We start from the raw sequence: 27,131 nt of genomic DNA, 5'->3' as shown, positions 1-27,131 counted from the left end.
AGCACTGAAGGAAAAGAGTTAAGCCATGTTTACAGATTTTCTCCACAGTGGAAAAGTATTACCATGTAATGGCCATACTTTCATAACATGTGCAGCAGAATCTTTGAATGAAAATCTGATAAGAGAAACATATCCGGAGACTTGTCTGCATAAAAACCACACCCCTAACATCAAAAGATGGAAGAAAAATTTCTCTGTAACACAGCAACAAACTTTCCCAGTGAAGCAGTAGTAGTCATTATGCTGATGTCACCATGTTTCATAGTTGTCAGTCTTATCCATGTCAAATTACACCAGTATGTACATACTAGTTTTCATGGTGTTAAGAAAAGCAAGTTTGTTTTCTTGAAGGAACCTTTACCTAAAAAAACTTTCTTAGCTTTCGTATCTGCGATGAGTGTACCCCAACCTTTCAAGCACCTTTTGAAAAGAATGCTGAAGCTATTATGTGAGTCTACATGATACTCAAAAACAAAAAAAATCACTAAGTGACAAAGCCAAACTGGCTTCTTTAAATTTAACCACAGTGTTACTTCTGTGATGCACAGGGTGTGCCAGAGTGAAAGAGAACACGAGATTTCCATATAAAGGCACATATCTTTCTCGTTTCTGCACTAAAGTAAAGAAAAAAAAGTTCCATCCAGGGGACATGTCACATGAACTGAATAATAAGTAGCATTCACTCAAAACAGGCATCACTTTATGAGAGATGGACAAAATGTTCCCTCTCATAGTGACATCGTGTAAACCACAGTGCATGTCTTTTTCTGTGTCAGCAGGCCCAGCACACAGTTGTTGACGCCAGGCATAGAGACCCGAAACAATATAAATAAAGTGGCTCACTGCACCACAACTCACCCTGAGCGACTCCTTCTGCTTCTCCATTTCAGGGGGCGTGGTCCCTTTCAGCGGTTCTTCCATCTCCCGCTCTTTCTCGGTCACCCAGGTGACAACTTCTTCTACTCGCGTCACGATGACTTTCCACTTCTCGCCCGTGTTGCCGAGCGATTCCAGCCAAGCCTAAAGCAAGAAAAAAGAAAGTCGGCAGACTTCAGTGATTCCTTCGGCTCTGAACTCGCTTACTGCGACAGCGGCAGTTTCTCGCAGCCAAACCACTATGTTCTCGAGAACAGCTTCCTCTTTGCAAAGCTCACGGCGTTATTTTCATCTACTACCGTTTTGCCCATTGTGGCCTCCAAAATGTGCATGATGATGCCACTACTCCCCGAGCCTGTACGTGGCACAAAACCCCGCCTGGAATACAAAGTGCCTAAGCTGTACGATAACGCAGCAATTAGTGTGCCCAGCTCTCAACTGCACATTGCTGCTAGGATAGAAGTTTGAATCACAGCTGCGCTGGTGTGCAAAGTTTTGTTCTTAGATAAGGAAGTGGCTTGACGACAATGAAACTTACAACGACAATTGACAATGGTGACGATGGCCATCGTCATCAGTTAACAGAAAGGATGAATAGAGGGAGACAGAAAACCAAGCTTGAAGCTTTTAAGAACTCTCTCAGTAAAAGCGGTAGACATGTTAGCAGTGCCACATAAAATACACTAAGCAAGGCCATCCAAAACTTAGGTGCCATGTGAAAGCCAGGTTTAAGCTAGATGAAATTTTATATAAGTACCGGCAACTCTCGTTACAATAGACCCTGATAATCCGACAAAAAACGTCCATTTTATCCGAAGTCCATAATATTCGAGACGCCTCACTTCCCAAACTTTCGTCACGATGTCTAATAACTTTATTGCAAAGAGTGAGTGACGAACGTCCAAAGTAAAGAACAAACACAAAAAAGTCACAGTTTTGCCCGAAAGGCGAAGCATCGATTGCGATGGTAAAATAAGCAAGATAAGCAAGGCAGCAGCAGGGAGTGAACTGGCCTTCTTGCTTCAATGCGAACTACCCGTCGAAAGCACAGCACATACGAAGCTACTGGCACTGGGTGCACTTTGTCCACATCGCAGATCACTTTCAAGATACGGTGCCCGCACGGTCACGCCGTTTGCAGCAGCCACCGGAGTAGAACCTTCCTCTTCTTTCCCTCGCCTCCTTCCCGTGTCTCACGGCACGCTTCCACCCCACTTTCCTCCCTTCCTTGTGTGCAAGATCATCCGCGATCACCAGCTGACCCTCGCAAGTCAGCTGCTAGCCCCTGTCAACGTGGCAAAAGTCCGTTTTATACGCCCGATAAATTGCCACTAATTTCATCCGCTGTAGCCGATAGTCCGTTGTAGCACGGTCCATTAAAAGCAGACTTTTTCGCATTAATAAAATAGGTAGAACAAACTAAGCCTGAAATATGGTCCGTTACATCCGAAAGTCTGTTGTACGTGGGTCCATTGTAACGAGTGTAGACTGTACTATCATGTACAGTTTTCTTTCACTGCTCTTTGTGCTAAAAGATAGCAACATATCGGCCAATGTTGCATACCGGCATAACAACAGTGTACGATTCGTAACGTGCTAATAACTTGCATACAGAGCACTTTTACTAGCAGATATGAGGGAGGGGGTGGTATTCAATAAGTGTCCACCTAGTGGACTGTCCATTTAGGCTGCCGCTGATTTGCTGGAAATGAACCACCAAGAAGGAATCTGGCTGTAAGCACCTGTTTCCTTCTCGCTGGTATCCCAGCCCCGCCAACCAGCACTTGAGCAGCAGCCTAAATGGATATATCCACTAGGTGGACATTCACAGTCCGACAGATGGATTCACAGTTAGAAAATGTCATGTATCTCACCTGCAATATCTATGCAACAGCATATGTGCGCATCAAAGTGCATCAAAACCATAACAGCAAAAAAAAATTATTAATAAATTAAAAAGGAAGAGAAAAATGGAGAGATCTGACTACTTGCATGAACAGTACTGTTGGAAATAGTACAAGAATTTTCTTTCTCTGGCGACTGCTGATATACACAGACAGAAGGTGTCACGGTTAGAAAATTTCATGCATCTCACCTCCAAGATGTTCTTGATTTGTTTCCAGCGCTCCATGATTTCAGCCAAGGTGCGCTGCAGGTCCGGTTCATCGGATCCCGCCTCGGCGGCTAGTTCATAGAGGGCATCGATCTTCTTTTTTGTGACTTCGTAAAGTTTCTGGAGGAAGCCAACGGAGTAGAGGATGCCTCATACACAATGCACAATGCTTACGCAAGGTTTATACAGGCTCCAACATGGCTGAATAGCATGAGAGCCCAACAGCTGCCATTTGAATAACGACTGCTGAGAAAGCCCAGCTATTGCAGATCTCAAATTTGTTTTTGTTGTTAGCATCACAAATGAACAACTACCTGTCAGAATTCGTGGCTGCACACGAAAGTAGCAAGAGAACCGTTAGGCGGCTGCATAATATAGCCAGTGCTATGCTACATGCACAAAATAATCCTATCATTTTTTTCAGTTCTTCGAGTTCTATGCTACTCCAGTGATTCTTCTGAATCCTGTCAGTTGCTTCAAACAACGGCAACAAGAAGTGGAGATGCATGGGGCATAACTCGTCACATAAAAGTTGTCGTTATCACAATCATTGTTAGCCAATTAATCTCACTGCAAGGTAAAGGCTGCCAACATCCCCTTTCTTGAGTTAATGTTGCCTACCTAACATGTCTTTCTTAATACCCCTGCTCTATCCAGTACTCTTCTGCTTCTGAGATATACGACCCTGCTATTGTCATTAACTTTATTAGTTTTGTAGACCACTTTAGGACACTGCATGCATCACTACTTCCTCATATTTTCAACAAGAAATTTGCCCTTGTTCTCTTATTTCTAGTGCTGTCTACATTTAATGTCTTTCCTCTCATTTCTCTCTCCATTACATTCACTGTGATATTACCCGACTGTTTTCTGACCCTTTCTGTTAGCTGCATAGTTTCAGCCACTTACTTATGCACTGGCAACTCCTGTGTAATGTATAAAAATGCAGCAGAGCAAGAACCGCGCCACTTCTGATCCACCGCCAGCTACTGCGCTTGTGATGGCCTTCACTGCCTCAGCAGTCTTTTTCTTTGCAGGCCCAATGTTTGCCCAATTAGGTGTTTTTTTCAAGATTGATTCAGTTAACTTTGTCATCACCCGATTCCCCCCATGTGATAATGTACACAGAGAAGAGATTGAATAGATGAGAGAAAAAAATGTGCACGTCGCTCACCCGGAGTTGCTCCTGCTTGGCGGCGAGCTGCTCGAGTGAGTCCGGCGTGGGCAGGCCCTGGTCCAGGTTGGCCTCCGTGTCCTCGAGCTCCTTGCGCTCGTGCACGGTGCGTTCACGGAGTACCTCGATGCGGATCTGCCGGTCACTGAGCTCCTGCTTCATCTCCCTGCCCTCCTGGTCGAGCTCCTTGAGTTGCGAATGCAGCGACGTGGCCATCTGGGCCAGCTCCGGCCGCTGACCCTGCAGCTCCTGCGTCTCCTTCTCCAGCTGCTCCAGGACCTCGCGCTTGGCCTCGATCTCCTTGCTCAGGTCCTGAGCGAGAAGATGCGTTTTCAAAGCGTTACAGTTGAACCTCACTGTAGTGAAGTCGCATCTGACATGAAAATACATTTGTTACACACCAATAACGTTAGGAAACAGTTTAGATTTACTTGTTATAGTATCTGCTTATTCATTATATCTCTGTTTGTTATATCGAGGTTTAGTTCTAGTAAGAAAGCACTGGAAGCATTAACAATGGCGCTTGTTCGTAATGTATTATGGATATACGAACAGCACAAAAGCAGTTTTTCATACGCAATCAAAATGCATGAACATGGTGTATATCTGTGTTCTTTCCAGAATAAATCATTTTCTAGAGGTTAGCACTGTGTTGATGTGTTTTGTCATCTTCACCCATATTTTAGTTGTTAGTATATCCACAAAGCACTACATAATTTTTCAGCACACAGACAATGTGTTGAAGAGTCCCGCACTTTTGATTCTCAAAAATCCAGGGAATTCTCTGTCAAATTCTGCATCTAATTTCTACACGGAAACAAGCTTACTCTCATGTTCCACTTACAAAGATTACATTTCCATTGCTGCGCAAAGTCTGTTCTGCCTGTTCTTCCAAAAATTGTAAGAGGTGGCAAAAACAGAAAAGAGCAATCACATGTAAGCTGGTGCTGTTAATCCGGTGATCCTAGCTTACCCAGAACGCTATCACTGTCTCAAAAGCGCAGCGGCAGGCCACACGAAACCAGAGCGAAACCGACGCACCTGGACTTCCTCCAGCTGCTCGGGTACCGGTCCATCAGTGGCCGCTGTCAGCTTGTCCTGAGCCGTGTCCAGCCACTGGCTGAGGCGGGACAGGCGGTCAGACAGGTCGGTGCCCTTGGTGGCTGCTGTCTCCAGCCGATGTACTGTCTCGTGCACTGTGGTCAGGATGGTAGTTGTCTTGCGCTCCGTCTTGTCCAGCTCGGCACGCAGCAGGGTCTCCCTCTGGGGGCCCAGCTGTGCAGACAGCTCGTCGGCCAGAGCTCGCAGCCGGGAAAGCATGCTGTCCATCGACTCCTGCAGTTTCTTGGCGGCTTCCTGCACCAGTGCCAGCACGCCCGTGTGTGAGGAAGTTTGTATCAATAAAAGGCTGTGGCAACATGATACGATAAAGATATGGCGATGCTTTCATGAGGACATACATGACGCTTTCATGATGACACTGGTGACATTTTCATGATGGCAAGCATGATGCTTCGTGATGACATGCATGACGCTTTCATGATAGCTTACATGATGATTTTGTGATAACATACCTGATGCTTTTGTGATGACACACATGCTGGTATCGTAATGAATACATGATGCTTCTGCGATGATGTCTGGAATGCTTTCATAATGACATACACGATAGTTTCATGATGACATATGTGATGCTTTCGTGATGACCTGATGACATAACACTTTAATGATGACGCATCAACAGTCCCAAATTACAACCTTGAGAGATTCAACAATTGCATGGGTACAATGACAGTGTTTTGCAATTTCCAGTCTAAGAGTTCCCCTCACTTTAAATTCTAAACTGTATTGCAATTACAAGTGAATAATTAATATATTCTTTAATAAAATTGGCTCAATCGCCATGAAGTTAGGATATAAAAAAGAAGTAACTCTAGACTTCTGGTGGTATTCTGTAAGTGGGCTTCCCTGCACAACTAGGAGTCAAAGTGGTGCAGCATTGGCACAACTGCCAAGGGGGCTGACATTTTTGTTGGGTTGAGACACTTATGGCAGACTCACATGATAAACTGCACCCCTTTCATCTTTGTGAGCCTTTGGTTGCAGTGTACACACATAGAATAAGATAGAATCAGGCTATTTTAGGTATAAAAGTTTAATATCTTTCTTCTTCCTTGAAATCTCAAAAAGCTGGCTTACGCCATACGTTTACATAAGTGCACTAAATACAACACCATCATTCATCTAAGATTTTAGCTGCTTCACATAAAGCTCTAAAGGCTGATGATATTGTAAATCACCTCTAATGAGAGGACTGCTGGATAATGTGTAATCAACTTATGTTGCACACGTCATTCTGAGAGGAACTATGAACAGCACATTAGCTCCTAGAGCTTCACCTGCAGACCCTAAATAATTTCCTGACATTGTCATTAAGCATGACATGACTAACACGTCCAAGCTTCTTTCCAACAGTGTCTTTTTTTTTCTCCCGACTGACCTGCTTCTCCTTGATGCACTGTTCCAGCTTCTTCTGCTCCATGTCAGCCAGGAGTCCGATGTTGACCAGCTCCTGCTCGGCCTGAGCCAGAAGCCGCAGGATGTCTTGCCGAAGCTTCTCAAACTCCTGCCAGCGCTGGCTGTCCTTCTGCATGTCGAAAATCACTTTCAGTGCAAACAACTTTTTCTTTATCTTGATCACGGTTCAAAAAGAGAGAAAGCACAGAGTTTCTCGCAGTACTACTTAGAGAAAAGCCTGGTGCCACTGTCTCTACGGGTTTCTTAAAGGGCACCGTGACGCTGTGCGAACGTTAAGATATGGAAGGTTTCATCTGTCCTGAACTTGGTTGGGCCTAAAACATTGCCCTGGCTGTGCAAATAACACTTCCTTAGGATTCAGCCTTCATAGTAAGTCTTGATTCTCCCGTGCTGCGTCTCGTGTTTACGTTTGCTCGCTTACAACGCAACAACTGAGCAATGAAAATGCAGTTGTATGAATTGTGGGGATGCACGACTCTCGCGTGTCCACTGATATGTTTTTCCCGCATGGCGTATCCCCTGTAATCCGGCTTCGCCGCGTGGCCTGGCACCCACGGCGGTTGGAGTGGTTGAGGAGCAGTATGAGAGAGGGCGCGAGTGTTGCGCTGCTAACACCGCCGACAGGCGGGGGTTACTTGGGCGCCGAGAGACAAGGCAATTCCGCTTTTTGGTTCGGGAGAGCAAGCAGCGCGGACGTGCCATGCCGCGCTTGCGCCGATCCATGCTTCTGCGAGACTGTCTCGCGTGGCCGCCTTCGAGCGCGCCACCGTTCGCATGACCGTACGCGCGAACGACCAGGTGTTGGGATCCAGCATGGGGCGAACATATTCGCTCGCTATCTGGTCGCGGTGAGTCGGACTTCTAGATTTGTCGCGCGCCCATCGGCATGTTTTGTGGATAGTAACTCGGCTAGCAGGCATCGATCTATGAAAGGTGCAATAAATGCCCTTGTGATTGTTTGCACTACTGTGTTGTCATTCCTTTGTCTCAAGAGTGCGGAGGAGGACCCCATAGAATAAAACCAATCCACAACAAACAGTGCAAAGGAGTTGAACCTCAATATAACAAATTATTAGGTATAATCAAGTCTAAAATATTTCTTGCCGATATCACCGGGTAACGAATGTATGCCTATGATGAATAGTGAATATAGCGAAGGTATTTTCATGCTAGATGCGACCTTGTTAGACAAGGTTCTACTCTAACTGTACGCACAAGTGTGAGTATTTATTTATCACGTAATTATGCAACAAATACACGATTTTACATAGTTTTATAATGCTACAGACAAAAACCATGTTGTGAGAGGAAACACCACCCCAGACAATTCTTTTAAGTGTTCTGGCTCTCCAAGAATGATGCAAGTCTAAATCCCCTGCTGTACGTCCCAACTTTCTCATACGTGCAATGGCACCGCAATGTCACTTGTCTCTCAAGGTATACCGCAGGAAACACTATGGATGTGAGCACGTATTAAGCATATTTTCACAGCAGGACTTACAGTCATACGGTCAAGTTTTTCGATCGCTTCGTGGTACACCTGGGACCATTCTTCTTCCAGCTTCTTCACGTCGCTAGACACGAATTCTGGAGCACCCTTCACAGTTTGCAGGTCTTTTCCCGACTTGATGCTTTCCAGGACACTTCCCTGACGCTTCTCAAGCTCCTCCACCACTTCCTAGACAGAAAAAAATAAAAGCAGCAAAAGCAGATTCTTGTTAGTCGTCATTCAAACTACACCTGGCTTAGTTAAGTGAAAGGAAAAAAAAAGAAAATCTCTGCGGAGTGTTTCAGCCATTGCTATCTTTGTAGATATAAATAAAGTTTGTCAGACTAAGTCTTGGACAATATGTTGCTGTAAAGCATGCCATTAAGCCACGCTTAATGGTGGCTGGGTGAAAACAAAAGCAACACTGATAAACGGCCCATCACATCTAAGCCACACAGGCTAGACTAATGCCACAATGTTTCCAGGACCTTAACCTTGGCATATAGCGGGCAAAAGTTCAAGACATGCCACTACTAATCATCAATAGGCACATGTTTGTAAAATTACTTCAGCTTACTGCAGAAATGCATCTTTCAGGTGCAAGCAGCAAATGCTAAAACTAGGAGCAGGAGTGCGCATTTGATGGCAAAATGAGTTGTGAGAGCGCACAAGTCCGCAAGTGGCATTAAGTTCAAATGTCATTGGCATGTTCATATGGTATCATGCAAATGGAATTAAACTTTAAGGCATTAAGCTGTTAATGTAACCATTTGTGCCTCTGTGGCTGAGGTACTAGATCATGTACTTCGAATGCTTAACCATTTCGTGGGATGTCTGAGTTATGAGTGATGTTCTCATGCTGTTACAAGAAAGGAAATAAACTCGCCTTTTGTTTCTGCACCATCTGCTCCAGCTTCTCTGGACTGTCAAGAGGAATTTCTTCAGGGACCGCCTTGGACTCTCGAACCTCTCTCAGCCAGCGTGTGACCTGTTACGTACCACAACAGTACCACATATGACAAAAGAAAACTAAGCACCACTTCTGCGGTCTTTAGACCAGACCAGAATTTTTCGCGAGGACACATTCACTACAGCTTGCTGTGCAAAAAATTCTAAAGCAGACGGCTATTGATTACGCAGATATTTTTGCCTGCTTGTGACGGTATCTTGTTAGAGGCATATGAGGATGGCAAATGCAGCTGGGAGGCGTCTTCACAAAATGGGTAGCACATGGATTAGTATGGACAGCTGAGCTAGTTGGTTATGATTAGCATTATGAAACATTGTTCCAGCGCACATTTGGACACGGACGAGGAGAGAAAGACAACACGAACGCCGGACTTCAACTGAATTTTATTCATCGAAAAGAGGGCTTTATGTACACATGGGGAGGGGGTGGGGGGACTGCTAGTGCGCAGGACCACTCAAAAATATTTCCTTGGTCTAGGCAAAGGTCATCCGAGGTGTCAAAACAAAAAGAAAAAAGAAAAACATTTCCCTCTCTTTTTTACATAACTCAGTACAATCTTGTTGATCACCCGCCCTACCTTGCTGATTCGACACACCTGTTTGCCCTCAGATAATCAATTTCTTTTGTCCCGAGTGCAACAGAAGGAGCACTGACACAGTAATCCTTTTCATTATGGACACAACACACTTCAAATATTTCCCGGTGTTTCTGATTGCTATATTTGCGCAAGACGCGTGTTTGTTTGAAAAACGCCTTGCATGCTGGCTTGTGCGAGCAACGGTGAATGTGGTCGGCTAAATGACCAGCGCCACTTAGTGATGTAGCATTCCTGCGATGCTCTAGCAAGCGTTCATTCAGACAGCACCCGGTTTGGCCAATATAGCATTTCCCACAGACGAGGGGAATACTGTACACAACGCTGACGTCACATTCAACGAGGGCTTTGGTGTGCTTTATTTTGCAAGCTGGCTTCTTCTGGGATTCGTTTACTAGGCGACACATTCGTCCTAGCTTTTCCGGTGCTGAGAACACAACACACACCCCGCACCTGTCGCCAACCTTCTTGAGGCGGTGAGAAACCTGGTGCCAATAGGGCACTACGACAGGGCGCTTTTGCGGGCGTGCGTCTTTTTTCTGCCTGCGCCTCCCACCAGCCTTTGCCTCGCGAATCTGGCTCTCTACCACCGAGGCCACGATTTCTCCGTGGAACCCAGCCTTGTCCAGACGCCTTAGCTGGGCGTCGACGCTGTCACGAACTTGATGTTCGCATGACTTGTCTAGAGCAGAGCGGATGCAGTTTTTTGCTATAGCTCTTTTTACGAGCTGCTATATTGCTATATTGCTATATGCTATATTGGCCAAACCGGGTGCTGTTTGAATGAACGCTTGCTAGAGCATCGCAGGAATGCTACATCACTAAGTGGCGCTGGTCATTTAGCCGACCACATTCACCGTTGCTCGCACAAGCCAGCATGCAAGGCGTTTTTCGAACGAACACGTGTCTTGCGCAAATATAGCAATCAGAAACACCGGGAAATATTTGAAGTGTGTTGTATCCACAATGAAAACGATTACTGTGTCAGTGCTCCTTCTGTTGCACTCGGGACAAAAGAAATTGATTACCTGAGGGCAAACGGGTGTGTCAAATCAGCAAGGTAGGGCGGGAGATCAACAAGATTGTACTGAGTGATGTAAAAAAGAGAGGGAAAAGTTTTTCTTTTTTCTTTTTGTTTTGACACCTCGGATGACCTTTGCCTAGACCAAGGAAATATTTTTGAGTGGTCCTGCGCACTAGCAGTCCCCCACCCCCTCCCCATGTGTACATAAAGCCCTCTTTTCGATGAATAAAATTCAGTTGAAGTCCGGCATTCGTGTTGTCTTTCTTTCCTCGTCCGTGTCCAAATGTGCGCTGGAACAATGTTTCATAATGCTAGCACATGGAGACAGTGCTGCTTGTGTAATTTGTACAGTGGATCAGAACATATCATGGTAATGTCTTCGCTACTGCTTACTAGTATAAAGAAAATTGTGTTTAACCGGGTTTAAAGTTTAATCGGGTTTAAAGTAATCGGGTTTAAAAGGTTTAACTATGCTCATCCTAGGGTCCGCTTGTGACGGTACCTCATGAGAGGCGCACAAGGACTATACACACCTGGGTCACTTCCTCTCGGTACAGGTAGCACTTGGAGACGGTTTCGGAAATGATCGTAGTGGTCTCCATGACGGGCAAGAGGGCACCGTAACGAGCTACCAAGCCAGCCAGCCGCTCCTTCTCCTTCTTGGCTTCCTGAGGCTCCATGCCCGGCACCAGAGACTCCAGCCGCTGGTTCAGCCAGTCCAGGTCACCCCGGCGAGCGTCAACTGTCTCGCAGATGTCCTTGCGTGACAAGGAGAAAGCAATCGACGGTCAAGCTCAAAACGAAGATCAGCCTTTGTTCAAAACACCAGACACTGTAACTTATTAGGCAGTAACCTAAGCGAACAAGTGCATAACGGAGGTTGAACAAGGACTGCTGCTGGAGCCAACAATTCGACAAAGGGAAAAGCCTTCATCAGGTAGCAAAGAAACGTCGAAACTTTGGTTTACAACCACATGTTCGACCACTGTTATTGACTTCAAGCTTCCATCCTCCGGTGAACTTTGGCCTTGCTAAGTGTAAAATGTATAAAATTATTGTGCAAAGATTCAAGTCACACAGACAGATGAGTTTTTTGCGGCACACACAACTCTTCATATACCACTTTTAAGAAGCAACTATTGACCGAAGCTGCAACTATCATTCCTTAAATCAAAATACCACTTCCTACAGCCTGTATAGTTCAGCTTACTCTCTTAAATGCAATGAATTTCATTCAAATCAGTTGAGCAGTTGTCTAATTAGAGCCCTTCTGCTTTTCATGAGCATTTGAATAGGGAAATCAGAGTTGGCCCTGAGGGAAAATCTCCTTTTAATGTGACTGTAACTTACCAAGAACTCGGTTCTCTGTGTTTCGTAGGCGGAGGCTGAGCTGGTATCGCTCTGCATGAGTTGCTCAATTCGTTGATCCACTTGGTCCATCCAGGAGAGGATTCCGTTAAACCTGCACATCGATAATGGCTACAGGCACTCTTCATAAATGGCAAGGGAGCTCTCCTGGAATGCCGCGTGCCCAAAACATGGCAGTCAAGATGTTGTCTATCTGGCATGTATCTCTGATGCTAGTGAGATTTTCTTTGTAATGTACAGTATAACCTCGTTCATACTGTGACGCGCAAGACCCGCGACAAGCGAGCCCAAGACCCGCGACGAGGAGCCGCGGTTCTCGGGGGCCAGGCGCGGGATCGACGGTAGTTGACTGAGCGACGAACAGGTGGCGTGAGTGTGGAGAGGACAGCGGCGAGAGCGTGCGAGCGTGCGGGGAGAGAGGGCCAAACGGGAGAACTCGGAGTGTGGTTATGTGGTGCGGAAGGTTGGCGTTCGGGAAATAAAGCGGTAGTTCGGGACCACGTGTGGCGTGTCGTCGATCGTGACAAGTGGGGGCTCGTCCGGGATCTACGTGGACATGGAGACAGTGGACGTTCCCGAACAATTGGTACAGCATCTGCTGGGGCAGACGAGCGGATCCACCATGGAACGCGAGCAAATCGCGGCAGCTGTCAGACAAAGACTGATGGCGGCCGAGGCAGCGCCTATGGGTTCTACGACAACGGCGGCGGCGGTTCAACCGGCGAGCGACTGCGCTCCGCGCTCCACAGGAAGTCAGCCTCCAAGGTTTAAGGGGTTCAACGACCATCAGTCCCCCGAGGAATTTTTGGACCGGCTTGAAACGTTTTGTTTGGTCAGCGGTGTCGCAGCTGACAAAAGGCTTACGCACATTGTGCCTGCTGCGCTGGAAGGTAGCGCGAAGTTGTGGTGGCGTTTCGTGAAATCGTTTGCGTCGTGGGAGGAGTTCACTGCGGCGTTTATTGCGGAATTCTCCTCCATTGACGCGAAGCGCCGCTTGAAACAAGAGCTGGAGCACCGGACGCAACATCCCCAAGAAAATTTAAAGGAATTTATATATACCATCGCGGCCTACTACGACCGGATTGGCGGCGAAGTGCCCGAGTCGGAAAAGGTTGACCGCGTGCTGCGGCAGATGCACCCGCAACTCCAGGATTTGGTGGAGGGAAGACAGTTCAGCAGTCTCGCGGAGTTGGCGAAGGCCGCTGACGGTCTCATGGAGCGTTTCTGGAGGCGCATGCAGTACAAGCCACCACCACCCCCGACTGACCAAGTCGCGAGAGACTTGGCCTTCCAATCGACTATAAACGTGGCCGGCGTGCCGGGAACACAACCCGGAGGGTTGATCACAGCGGCTGCCGCGCCGTTCCAGTATCCGCCGGCGGCATCCCCCTGGCCGTTGCACCCCGCGGCGATACAGCCCTCCTACCACCGAGACCAATTGCACGGATTGGCCGCATTCGCCACAAGGACGCCGCATCTCCCAACGCCGTCACAGCAGCAAAGGTACCAGCCGCGTGACCAGAGAGGATTCAACTGCCATCGCTGCGGAGGCGTCGGTCACATGGCCCGCGAGTGCCCTACAGGTCGGCGTGGCGGCCCACCCCGCTGCTACCAATGCAACGGGATCGGACATATCCGCTCTCAGTGTACGGGAAACGGGGGACGGTAGGTGCTGCACCGGCAAGCACCTACGAGACTGCGCTGCAAGTAGCGGCCTTGGCCGGCAACAAGGAGCCTCTCCTGGAAGTGCAGATCGGGAGGACGACGTTCCAGGCCCTACTGGACACAGGCTCGAGTGTGAGCTTGCTTGGATTGCCGGCGGTAAGGGTAGCGGTCGAGGCGGGCGCCAAACCAAAGACACAGGAACAAGCACTCCGCCTGGCAACAGGTTGGTCTCAGTCAACGACTTCCCTCAAATGCAAAATAAAGTGGGCCACAAGCAGCCGCAATCAGCGCTTCCTGTGTGTGCCAGACTTGTGTCGGGACATTGTGCTGGGCAGAGATTTTTTAACAGCAACAGGCATCTCTTTACATGTATCGCTGGGTGGGTGGACGATTGGAACCGATCCACAGTGCATGGTGCCATTTGCTAAGCGCGAAAAGGACCCAGCGACAGCACTTGCAATAGAAGATGGAGAGTCGTACCACTTGCACAGCCTCTTTGAAGAAGTGCTTGTAGTTCCAGGCATAGAGAACATGCATCAGGCTGGCACCAGGGAACTACACCCAAGCATGAGTAAAGTTCTCGATGACTTTAGCCATCTGTTTACTACAGTTGCGGGATGTACCACCCTGGCTCAGCACCGCATTGACACGGGGGACAGTGCGCCCGTGAGATGCAAGCTACGTCCAGTGAATGCGAAGAAGCAGAAGATCATTGAGGGCTGTGTGGATGACCTCCTACAACAGGGCCTTATAAGACGAAGCACCAGCCCGTGGACTAGCGCCCCAGTGCTCGTTGCAAAGAAGTCTGGAGGCTACCGGCTCGCTGTGGACTACCGTCCGTTAAATGCACGCACCCGAGTACCTGCCTACCCAATGCCTCGAACAGACTGGCTGCTAGCGCAGTTGGGCCGAGCAATGTGGTTTTCCAGCTTTGATCTCTCCCAAGGGTTTTTCCAAATTCCTGTTTGCAAGGCTGACATAGCTAAAACGGCCTTCATTTGCCATCAAGGTACATTTGAATTTATGAGGATGCCCTTCGGGGTGGCAGGCGGTCCAGCAACTTTTCAAACCCTAATGGACCGGGTGCTGCAGGGAATCAATCACCACTTTGCTATGGCATTTTTAGATGATGTCCTTGTATACTCAGAGACACTGGAGAAACATGTTGAACATGTAAGGGAAGTGCTACAACGCATTGAGGGTGCTGGCCTTACGATTAATCCAGATAAAGTACAGGTCTGCCGTCAGTCCCTCAAGTTTATAGGTCACATCATCTCCCCTGGGCAGTGCAGACCAGATGAGGACAAGGTGCGTGCAGTGCTGGACTACCCAAGACCCAGTACAGTTAAGCAGCTGCAAGCCTTCCTGGGACTTGCCGGCTACTATAGAAACTTCATCCCTCACTTTTCACTGACGGCACATTCACTGACCAACCTTTTGAAGAAGAACGAGCCATGGCAGTGGGAGGAGTGCCAAGAACAGGCTTTCACTGCACTCAAGCAGGCCTTAGCTCAGGATGCTGTTATAAGCCTCCCAGATCTAAATCGACCCTTTGTGGTGGAGACAGATGCAAGTGGCATTGGCATTGCAGCTGTGCTACTGCAGGCTGGCCCTGATGGCCTGCAGCCTGTTTCCTTCATTAGCAGAGTCCTTACAGCAGCCGAGAGCCATTATACTGTCCAGGAGTGGGAATGCCTGGCAGTAGTCTGGGCAGTAGACAAGTTCAGGGCATATCTCGAATTTACGGAGTTTGAGATACACTGTGACCACTCCTCCCTGGCATGGATGTTTAATACCGACCAAGCTTCACCCAGGGTTAAGCGTTGGGTTCTTCGGCTGCAGGGCTTCAACTGCCGAATCAAGCACAGACGAGGGCTGGCAAACATACCCGCTGATGCCTTGAGTAGAGCCCCTCTCCAGTGTGAAGACAACCCAAGTGAAAACCTACATGAGACGCTGTTCCCCATTGCTGCTCCAGAACCTGAAGGCAAAATTACATTTGAGGAAGTAGCTGTGGCCTCGGAGGTTGACTCTTCACTGCTGAGTGACACAACACAGCTGATACAAGAACAGGCTCGTGATGACCGCCTCTTAAAGCTGAAGGCAGTGGTCCAAGGGACTCACCTCCCAAGTTCGGACCCTGATCATCGCCTCTTTCGTGATCTGGCCGAAACAACAGAACTGCAGCCAAGCGGATTGCTGGTTCAGCAAAGAGGCAACCAGAAGGTAGCATGGTTACCTAATCACTTGCGGCAGCTGGCACTGAAGGTGGCCCACGACCATCCCACTGCAGGCCATGCTGGATTTTTCAAAACTCTGAGGCGTGTGGCTGCACGATTCGTCTGGCTGGGCATGCGAGCAGACATATCAAAGTATGTGCAATGCTGTACTGTCTGTCAGCGCACAAAAGCTCGGCGCAAGAAACCAGAGGGCCTCATGAGCAGTCAGTGGGCAACATCACCCATGGAAGAGCTCAGTGTTGACATTATCGGGCCCTTGCCATCTACACCCCGGGGCCACAAATACTTGCTGGTAGTTATTGACAAATTTACGAAGTTCCCAGAGCTTTTCCCTCTACGAGCAGCAACAAGCGCAAAAATACTGGAGTGCATGGTGCAAGTTTTCTGCCGCCATGGCACACCTGTGGCCATCACCAGTGACAATGGCAAGCCCTTTGTTAGCACACTATGGCGCAACCTTTTGAAACACTGGGGCATCAAAGATCGTCACACAGTGCCTTACCGGCCGGCTGGCCAAATGGTGGAGCGCCACAATGGAACAATTAAGCAGTGTCTACGGGCATACTGCTCCAACCACAAAGACTGGGACCGGCATATACCTGAGATCGCCCTTGCCATGCGTACTGCCGAGAGTGTTGTCACCGGATATACTCCAGCATTGTTGTGTTACGGCCGCGAGTTGCGTACCCCATGGGAACCTACAAGTGACAAGGAGGACACAGAGCCTCCAAAAGCAGCACACCATGCACTTGCTGCAGAACTCCAGCGGTGCCTTGGAGAGGCCCTCCAGTATGCTCGGTCACATCAGGCAGCTGCTTGGAAGGTGCAGAAATCCTGTTACGACCGTCATCGTCGGCCAACAACCATCAAAGAGGGTGACCTTGTGCTCCTGGATTCCCATACCTTGAGTGATGCGGCCAAGGGCGTTTCGGCGAAATTGGCACCGCGGCGAAGTGGACCTTATTGTGTAATCAAACGATTAGGCGACAATAACTTTGTTTTGAGTGATCCTGCTACAGGACGTCATCGAACTACTGCCCATGCTGATCAGTTGATGCTCTACCATGAGCCATGGCTCCTCCCTACCAGCACAGCTTCACGATTCGAGGGGGGGGAGAGTTGTGACGCGCAAGACCCGCGACAAGCGAGCCCAAGACCCGCGACGAGGAGCCGCGGTTCTCGGGGGCCAGGCGCGGGATCGACGGTAGTTGACTGAGCGACGAACAGGTGGCGTGAGTGTGGAGAGGACAGCGGCGAGAGCGTGCGAGCGTGCGGGGAGAGAGGGCCAAACGGGAGAACTCGGAGTGTGGTTATGTGGTGCGGAAGGTTGGCGTTCGGGAAATAAAGCGGTAGTTCGGGACCACGTGTGGCGTGTCGTCGATCGTGACAATACGTTTAAAAAAAACTGCGAGAAAAAACGTACCAACCGAAGTCACATGAGTACGTGTGTAAACTGCTTTGCATGCAGTAGGATACCTGCATTTAAGACTTGTTTTGGGCATCCATGCAAGGATGCCAACTTATCATTTCTGTAAAGGCTATGTTAAGACTAAACGTTGCAAAATATATAGTGGAACAGAAACTTTGCTGAGTGTGGTCACAGGCGCCATGGTCACCAATGTTTGTGATCACGATGACTTATTTCTCCTTGCGTGCCTTTACTCAAGCTCACAGTGTTGATCAGAATAAATGATTTGTCTTGCACACAATAAAAGTTTTAGCTGGCAGCCAGCCCTCAGGCCGTCTTCCCACTTATATGTCTCTTCAGTATGGAACCTAACCAGCTAGCCCACGCTAACACTTTATTAAAACGTCCACACTCATTCATAGCTGTGAACTGATCACCCACCGTGCAAGATGTTCAACATCCTAGCTAGTGGTGTGCTTCTCAAGAGACCATTACTTAGGAAGAGCAATGACAAATGAACAAATGCGCCAGAAGACTCACTTCTTGGAGTACTCGACCCACTCGTCCTTGGGCACTTGAAGGATGCGGTTGGTGGTGACGATGCGTTCATGCAGCACCCGGAAGCGGCTCTGGCAGTCGGACAGGGGCGCCTGGTGGCTGGGGCATGACTGTGCCAGCTGCTGCATCTCTTCTAGGCAGTCCTGCAGTGTGCCCATCTCCCGGGACTTGTTGAAGTACTCCTGCGCAGACGGACCGTGCAAGAATCCTTTATACGCAGTATGAACCATCACAGCCCTTTCGGGTGAGAAGACCTAAGGGGCTGGCAGACCGTATTTCTACCAAGTTATATCTCTAAGTACATAGGGCCATCCTTTTGTCTGCAACTCTACATTCTTCCTTGCTTGCAACGAAACTTGGAAGTGTTACAGAAAAATGGTAACCAATTACAATTACTTCTTTCAAAAATGTGATTACAGTGACCAATTACTGCCTCACACAAATAATTGAGCAATTATTAAAAAGCAATCGATTACTATTAGGTTGATTTCTCGCCAACATTTATTAACACTGCGCAAAGACAGTAAATAGAATGAGCTGGGCTGGCTCTTGCATTGCGTCCTCTGCTGCCCTTCATACATTGTTTATCTTCACTAAGAATTACATTTCGATATGCGTCAGTCACTTTCCTTTTTTTTTGTTATGAAACCTACAGCAACCCTGAAAAACTCGCTCGATGTGCCCTCCGGAGAGAAGGACAGTGTTGTGAAATACAAATGTCTTGTGCACAAGATTGTGCTTGCTCAATGCAGTGATGCTCACACATTGCCTGGCATCGACATCTGAAGTGGCATTCCCTATTTAGCCATAGCATTGCCGGTTCAATTCGTTGGCCAACATCTGCCTGCCTTTGGCCATTCATGAACTATTACGACATAATGATCCACTGTCCCGCCTATGGAACCCTAACGACCCTGGTCTACTGACATTGCCTATGTACTCCTCACAACATTATGGTTTACTGCTTCTGTTCTACTTATGATATATTGTGCGTACGTATGCGTGCGTGTGTGTGTGTGTGTGTGCTTAAACGCCACTCTTACTTAGCCATTCTTGGTGTCTTTGTTGCATTAACAGCCCTTGCAAGGATACATGCTATGCATTGATGTAAATACCTGCACCTCTGATTACACCACCACCTACAGGGTCAGTCCACCAGGAGTTTTTGCATCGACATCCCCAACGAATACTGGTGACTGTCACGCACGATGTCATCATATGAAAACAAGACAGCCACTAAAACCCTGACTCACTTCATGACGTGTCAAAATGACACGAAGGTTTCCGCCCTTGTCAATGAGCTTCTTCTCTTCATCCAGCTCCTTGCTGAGGGTCTCCAGGTTTCGGTCAAATGATTCCCGGAGTTCCGAGAACAGCTCGTCATCGTTGAGCCGAGGCAGCTTCTGTTGTACAGCCTGTGAGACAACGAACAGGAAGACAGCGCGGAGGATTACAGGCCAACCACACTGCTGCTTGCAGATGTCATCCAAACATGAAGGCATCGAAAAAAAAAACTGAGTTTCCTTGTGCTGCCCAAGTGCACAGGCTCATGTTTGAGACCTGCACTGCATACATTGTGAATGCAAGTGCAAAGTTCGCTTCTTGATTCTGGGTTGCATGTTTAGGCTACGAGAAAATGTGGCATCTTTCATGACTTTGGCATTAAAGAAGCTGTGCATATGTGTGCTGTCAAAGAAACACGGAAAAGTGAAAAACATGGCTGTTGCTTTTATAACATTCTGAGATTAAAGAAAATGGATAAAAAACTATGCCCAACTTAATGGATTGGCAGGCAAAATGAAGTGGTTCGCAATTACCTAAATGGCTCAAAGTTGAAAATGAAAGATGTTGATCTCTCTACAGTTTGACCGTGCAGCCTGCAGAGAACTTCAAAGCACTGTGTCAAGCACACCTGCTAAGGCTATAACTCTGAATTTTTTGCATTGGATATGCTTGCATTCATTTTTCTCGCAGATCCTTTTGGAGCTGACAGTACCAATAAGATATCATTAAGCAACGACTGCAACACTAATGATGACAACAACAAGTGATCATTTTCATTTTTCATATCATGATCTTATCAAAGGCCTAACGAACAGGGTAGGCAAAGAGTGGTACTACTACTGCAACAAACAGCCGAAAGTGGTGAAGAAAGTCAAAATTTTAATAATCACAAGTAATTTCCATAATCTCTTTCCATAATGTGGTATTGGGACAAAGCAAAAGAAGAAAGAAAAGGAGGGCAACTACCTTCCATTTTTCCTTGATGTGCTGAACCCTGGCCTCGATAGGCGGGTGGTCTTCAGGAGGCAAAGTGGCGAGAACATCTTTGCTTGTCTGGATCACCCGAAGCAAAATGTGTTCGTAGGGCTTGCTGAAGAAGGCCTGCATTTGAGTAAAGAGGAGATTCGCTGTAGTCTAATGTTGTGTATCCACCCCATTAAAGATATGCGGATTCAACATGCTTTGAGAATCGGTTTAAGCGATGCTTTCGTTGCTACTTGCGAAGAATGTCATTCTTCGCAACTCTTAAAACTGTTAAAACAGTTAAGCAACCATTTGCAAATATAGAGCACACAAACAAATTGGGAGACATTTTAACCGAGAAACGCCTCGCTCAACGCAAACGTCACTTGATGATGCACATCCTACGCATGACTATGAAGGAAGAATGTTGGGAAGACTATGTTCAGCGATGACATAATAATTCAGTTACGAACTTCACCAACAAACCACACCCCTCTTGACTTCTGTGACTCCACACATCAAGACAAAGTTCCTGCGAGACGAAAATGGTCATCTGCATAGTAACACCACAGGAATGAACAAATGTCTGGCACATCTATTAAACATCTCTTTGAGATGGACAGCAGTGTATTCGCCACTGAATTCTTAGGTTGTCACCGACTATATCACAGTCACCATCATCATCAGCAGTTTATTTTATGTCCACCTACGATACAGTAATGTAAGGTATTTATTGTGGTATGTATATGGTATGACACAGTAAACCTTCCCACGGCTGCTGGGATTGAGATTACCTTTCTTTCACCACGATGCTGTATAGAGAAGTTACAAAACCATCATTGTGTCACACTGTGGTCAGCATCAAATGTCAACCAGAGAACCACCACTTCTCTGGTTGACATTTGATACCAACCACACTCTAAACACTTCTAAATGATCGTATGGCGTCACCAGAGTCAACACAAAGAACAAACTTTGAATATAGCGGAGCCTATAGAAGTACTAAGCTCGGATATAGTGAAGTGCTTGAAAAGACTCTGATGTAGCAAAGGAATTGCACGAGATTTAGTGAAGCATTTTTAAAGCCTTGGGCAGATTCTGGGCAGCGGCAAACTAGACCACTAGGACTTCCAAAGGGTGCGATACGTTTTTAAATGGCTTCACTGTCTTTGATGCAAGAGCTGCGCGGATGTGCACACACCTGCAAAGGTCCCTTTTTTTTTAAATGAAGCAAAGCACCTTTGTCCTCATTCTTTTCTTATGTTCATGCTGTTTTGCATGCTTTAATGTTTTCTAACATGTTCTTCTGCTTTCCTCACTTGTCTGAATTGCGGCAAAATTTTTCACTAGGCTGAAAAGTTGCAACCGATTCCAAGGTCTACTGGGCCTCACCCTGGCAGCTTCAGGATCCCTCTTGTCAGAGACATGCATCTCTGCTTTGCTGAGCCAGTCCAGCGCCCTCTTTTCAGCGTCATTGATGTTCTCCCACCTGTTGGCTGCCTCTTGCAGGGCACGCTCCCACTGCTCAGCCAATGAGGAACAGTTCTGCAGTGAGGTACAAAAGAACACAAAGTAACACACATTATTAGAGTTGTAACATAGCGTAGGTGTATATTGGAACACCAAAGGGCACATTTGGGAATGCAGTACATGTAGATATTGGCACACCATCACATGTATCTGAGAACATAAGGTAGGCGTACATTGGAATACCACAAGATGAAGTCACGAACATAGCTTAAACATGTACTGAAATACTGTATGACATATTTGGGAACATGTCGTAGATACACTGAAATACCAAAATATGTTATTTGCGAACATAATACAAATGTGCACTGGAATACTGGCACATGTACCTGGGAACACAGCATAGACATATACTGGAATACCAAATGTGTATTGAGGGACACAATGCCGCCATCCTAGCAGATGTATTCTAGAACATACTGTAGGCATACATGGCAGCACAGAAAGGCATACTTCGGAACACAGTATAGACAATACCGCCATACCAAAACATTACCACTCAAAGATATTCAATTGCACCCAAACGTAATCTATCTCGTAACGGCTGCCACAAACAGGGATTAATCTAGGGCAAAGTCAGCAAGACCAACAAAGCATTTTAGTGCAAGTCAGTAGTATGTTATACTGAATACCTGTAGTTCCCACATCGCTTGTAATGATATTACACTGTGGTGCTGTATCCATCAGCCACACAGTACGAATAAACGGCCTACAACATACCTGGAAACGATCATTGAGCTGGGCCATCCTGGCATCTACCCTGGATGTGTCCAGACCTGGGCAGGCCCCGACTTCTTCCCTTAGCTCCCGATGCGTCTTGTTTTTCGTCGTCAGGAGCGCTTTCATGGGAGCCAGTTGAGAGAAGAATGCCTGTAGACATTCAGAACCATGCGTCACTTCATTTTCATCCTTCAGTTACACGGCATTCTGTCAACTCAAATGCTCAGTCAGAACCACATGATTCAAGTTCACCGCTAAAGCGAAAGAGACTCACAGGTTCTGTGCTACAACTGAGAAACTGTAATGCAAATATCATTGTAGTATCTTATAATTCGATAATTATCCACCCACATCATATTATTTGAACTCCATTTATACATTGTAGTGCAGTGGAAAGCATTGTACATTCCAATTGCATCCCACCTATTGCGCCTCCGAGGATCTACCTCCCTACATTGCTGAAGGCCGTGTTTCAATCTGCATAATCAAAATCCTTGTGAGGTCGTACAATTGTGCACCGGTATGAGGATCGGCGCACACATGCCTTTGATTACAGTGTCTTGGGGATCGGCCTATTAGGACTTTTGCAACACCAAGAATGAATGCTGGTGGCTACCCTTTAGAATGCTATGGCATTGAAATTTTTGGAGATCAGTGCAAATTTCAGAGCAGGTTTGCATGTGTTGGTTTGTGTGTGTGAACACGCTTAGGTGCATGTATGCGTGTGTGTATCTGTCTATACATCTCTCTTTTTTTTTAGTGCATCTGGCATTGCTTTAGCAGCCTCTACGAGAACACTATCGCTTAACAGCGGTCTAGAAGACAGCTGCGTACCTTGTGCTTCTCAAGCTGCTCCAGCACCAGTGTCTGAGTGTTCGGCACAGCGTAAGTAGCAATGGCATCCTCCGCCTTGTCGAGCCAGCGATCCAGACGATCCAGGTCGGCGTCCAGGGCACGGACCAGGGACGTCACTTGGGTCACAGTGCAAAGCCGCTGAGAGCAACGTGCTTCCATGCGAACCTGGTTTTCTTTTTCCTACGGAAGAATGAAAACACGCACGAGACAAAAGTGACACACGGAGCACCACGAGGCATGGGCTACAAAATTTTCAATTTCTTAAAGCCTAGAAGAGCTTCCTGCTGGGCTACTCGGTGTATTACATAGGTGTCCCATGCTCTTGTGCTGCAAAATGTGACAACTTACACAATATTAGCGGGTAATTGAACAGTGCTTTAGACAGGACGAAGTAAAAATGAACGACATAACATCTTCACTTTGTCCTGTCTGAAGTGTTGTTCGATTACCCTTTAAGAATGCACCAACCAGCCCAGTTCAGCACACTCTTGCTGAAAACTTATATAGAACAGAATAGAAAGGACATGGAAGAAAAAGGACATAGAAGAAACAGGAGTGGGCTGTAATGTCTATTCTCATCATCCCAAGCACTCTTAATGGACTTGCAACCAAAGAAAAAAATATAACTTCATATGACCATTTATTAATCGACTACTGCGGTGAAAAAGAAATTGAGGTAAGCAATTTGACACCTTCTGTTGAAAGTCTTTCTTATGGTGATACTCTGGCAAACAGCATAACATTCCCATGAACAGAAAGAAAATATGCCATAATTTCCCAATACTTGTGGCATCGCAGACAAAGCCTCATGTTATTTTCAAATTAAATGACATCGAAAAGAAGAGCATGCGGTGCATTCTGAAGTCTTTTGGTGTTGCAATGGAAAGGAATAAAAAAGAATCAGGGGTTCAGAAAAAAAATTAATTAAAAAAACTCCTGCAAGAAACAGAGGGAGTGCAAGCAGCCACAAACCTTCTTCATGTCAGCCATCATCTTGTCAACTTCTGTACGACTTAGGTCTCGAACCAGAACCTGAGCTGTTCTGGACAGGGCTTTGTACTGCGACCACTGTTCTTCCATTGTGTTCTGGAACCTCTGTGATGTTGGGAACAGAGAACATTTCACCGACGTTAAAAATATTTTACTGACAAGTCTGAGAGAACACTGGTACTAGAGAATTTGCTGCCAAACTGCACCTATATAATCATGCTGAAGACCTGAAACAATTTGTTCGTCTCTAGGTTCTTTTATCTTAAAACTTCCACCTGAATTCATTGTGTAGACATTGTGAGAATTTTGTTTCAAAGGCAGAGAATGTCTCACTTCTCACTTGAACTGAATGCTTTGCTTCTATTGATTTGTTTATTACGACAACCACAATGGAAAGTTAAACTGCTGACGAAAACTATTTGACAGAGACAAATGTGTCACATTTTGTAGGTGTCAAGGTTTTAACAGGAGTCCTGATGTCTTCTCATTGAGATAAGTCCCTACTGATCGAGCAAGTCCTGAAGACAAGACTCTTTTCGCCAATTAAATTCTGTCAGCAGACAAGAGAAAACTTTTTTTTGAGACAGGTCTTGTCGATGATACTTGTCTGAACAGGCAACTCCTGTCTTGTCAACAAAATTATCCTGTCAACAACGTGTCTGTATGCCTCTCAGTAGAACTGGTCCAGTCAACAGACAAGACAAGAGGAACTGTCCTGTCCTGTTGCTGAAACAACCCCTGGTATCAGACTGAAGCAACCCCTGTCCTTGATCACCCGCAGTTCCCGAATACAAGTTATCAACTTCCATATACCGCTTCCTCTATGTCATCACAAAATGAAGGTCGCCGAGAAACAGCACCTCTACAGAAGGCCATTCTGTGCGTCCAAATGCATAAGTGTTCAAAACACAGTATAGCAAAAAAAAAACAAAAAAAATTCTTGCATATAGAATGTCCTACCTCAAATTACGACACGTAGTGGAGACATCTGCGAATGACCACCATACCGCGTACCTAAATGCCATGCTGAGTGGCGCAGTCACGAAATTGAACTTTTTACCGAATCCTGTGTTCCGAAAACTTTCGCTGCCCACTGCACATACCTTCAGGTCCTCAGCGTGCTGTTCCAGGGAAGGCACATCACAAGGCACGTGGGCAGTGAGGAGGTGGTCCGCCTGCTGCAGCCAGTGCTTGAGGTTGTCCAGGCCTGTCTGGAACTGCTGCGTTGCCCGCAGTGATTCCCCGCTGCTCAGGAAGGGGTGCATCTGTATTGCAAAGATGCACAGAAATCATGGCAAACGTTGTAGTTCATGGCCGGCCATAAGCCATGGCCATAAACCATGGCCACAGCCATTGGTTTATGGTGACATAACCATGCCATAATAATGTTAAAAAGTGCAATCTGGACACGGACACGAAAACCTACACATACATGTGTGCATATGTGCCTTTTCTCATCCGTGTCCAGCTCGCACTTTTTAACGTTCTTATGAATTACCAACATGTTAGGATTACCAGCTAAGTAAAACCTACACTGCTTATATACGAATGGCTTGGATTTAAATCTGACTTCGGCTAGCTACCTAGCACATAACGGCAATCACGATGCGACTGTGCTGCATGATGTACTTTTTGTTTCTTTTTCGCAGTGAGGTTGTGACAGTTTTTTGGGAGATTTATGGCCCCGCCCATTTAATCAGGAGGATCGGTCAGATTTTGAGTCACCAGGACAGATGGGGAGAGTTAGCAGGCATGTATAATGCTACTTGACATGACATCTACGTAGCAACACAGCAGCAAATCACTAGTTTTGTCTTCCATGGATAATTTTCAACTAGTACAGTGCTCGTGTTTGCGGACTGCAACATTTCTCGCAGGAAGAAACTCAGGACCTGGAATTGCCAATCATTCCCTATTTGTAATCCTCGTCACTAGCCAAAGCGCACAATCATTACAACAGTGTCTGGTGTGTGCTGACAAGCCTTTAGTTTGGCTCCCAGTCGTGAAGAATGTTTCTAAAGCCGTCATAAATCTCTCACTTCAAGAACAGTGACAAGTAACGATAACAAGATTAGTGTACGTGAAGTTCAATGCACTCCTTTCTTTAAGTGTCATAAGCATGTGAAAAGCTTCAATGTAATGCTTGACCGCTATCCACAATACACGCAGCTGACGTCTTGGGCAGCAAGTACCTGTGGATATAGGGAGTCCCATCGTTGCTTGATGGAATGAACTTGGGCTCTGATAGTTGACGCAATGTCATCTCTGCAGGTTGCAGCAAGGTAGTCTCCAGACTCGACGACGTTCTTCTTCTTTTCGTTCCAAGAAGGAAGATCCTGGAAGAACTCCTGGAAGACAAACAGCGAAAGATTAATGACCCCACTCATACAACTGTTGTTCCGGAACATAAACACACAGCCTGTATGTTCCCAAACACAGCAAGTGACTCATGGTAAATGGCAGCTTAAGCCATAAAAGTTAAGTAAAACCTAAACTAAAAATTTAAAAAAGTTTTTCCCATTGTGCTCATATGTGTCTATTCAAAAAACATGATTGAACTTTTCGATGTCACAGGCAAGGCCTGCCTGTCATAACAAGTTCAATGCGAAACTGTTACACAGAATCATTAATTTTTGTCTAAGTCTTACAGTCATGACCATGAGTTCTTAAACACTTCTTGCATGGAAGAACTTGCGACTGAAATTGTCAGTGCGATTTTGCTTGTAGTCCTTTTTAACTGTGAGCGTTGGTTCATCTCTGAATGACTGTGT

The 27,131-nt window shown here is 46.6% G+C and overlaps 1 protein-coding gene across 1 annotated transcript in view; it reads right to left on the bottom strand.

Moving 5' to 3' along the window:
- Msp300 (Muscle-specific protein 300 kDa) overlaps nt 1-27,131 on the bottom strand; it is a 314,508-nt gene that overhangs the window by 159,226 nt on the left and 128,151 nt on the right. The window contains exons 14-31 of the mRNA XM_070521946.1: nt 26,553-26,708; nt 25,464-25,625; nt 24,343-24,465; nt 23,350-23,550; nt 22,516-22,665; nt 21,658-21,810; nt 20,269-20,403; nt 19,272-19,433; nt 18,001-18,200; nt 12,130-12,241; nt 11,313-11,537; nt 9,077-9,178; nt 8,203-8,379; nt 6,664-6,810; nt 5,205-5,519; nt 4,164-4,475; nt 2,972-3,109; nt 859-1,020 (exon numbers count right to left, since the gene is read on the bottom strand). Of these exons, the coding sequence (XP_070378047.1) occupies nt 859-1,020; nt 2,972-3,109; nt 4,164-4,475; nt 5,205-5,519; nt 6,664-6,810; nt 8,203-8,379; nt 9,077-9,178; nt 11,313-11,537; nt 12,130-12,241; nt 18,001-18,200; nt 19,272-19,433; nt 20,269-20,403; nt 21,658-21,810; nt 22,516-22,665; nt 23,350-23,550; nt 24,343-24,465; nt 25,464-25,625; nt 26,553-26,708 (3,132 nt within the window). The remainder of the gene's footprint in view (nt 1-858; nt 1,021-2,971; nt 3,110-4,163; nt 4,476-5,204; nt 5,520-6,663; nt 6,811-8,202; nt 8,380-9,076; nt 9,179-11,312; nt 11,538-12,129; nt 12,242-18,000; nt 18,201-19,271; nt 19,434-20,268; nt 20,404-21,657; nt 21,811-22,515; nt 22,666-23,349; nt 23,551-24,342; nt 24,466-25,463; nt 25,626-26,552; nt 26,709-27,131) is intronic.

The sequence above is a fragment of the Dermacentor albipictus genome, chromosome 7, assembly GCF_038994185.2.
Source record: "Dermacentor albipictus isolate Rhodes 1998 colony chromosome 7, USDA_Dalb.pri_finalv2, whole genome shotgun sequence".
NCBI classification, from domain to species: Eukaryota; Metazoa; Arthropoda; class Arachnida; order Ixodida; family Ixodidae; genus Dermacentor; species Dermacentor albipictus.
This window is presented reverse-complemented; position numbering and strand designations above follow the sequence as displayed.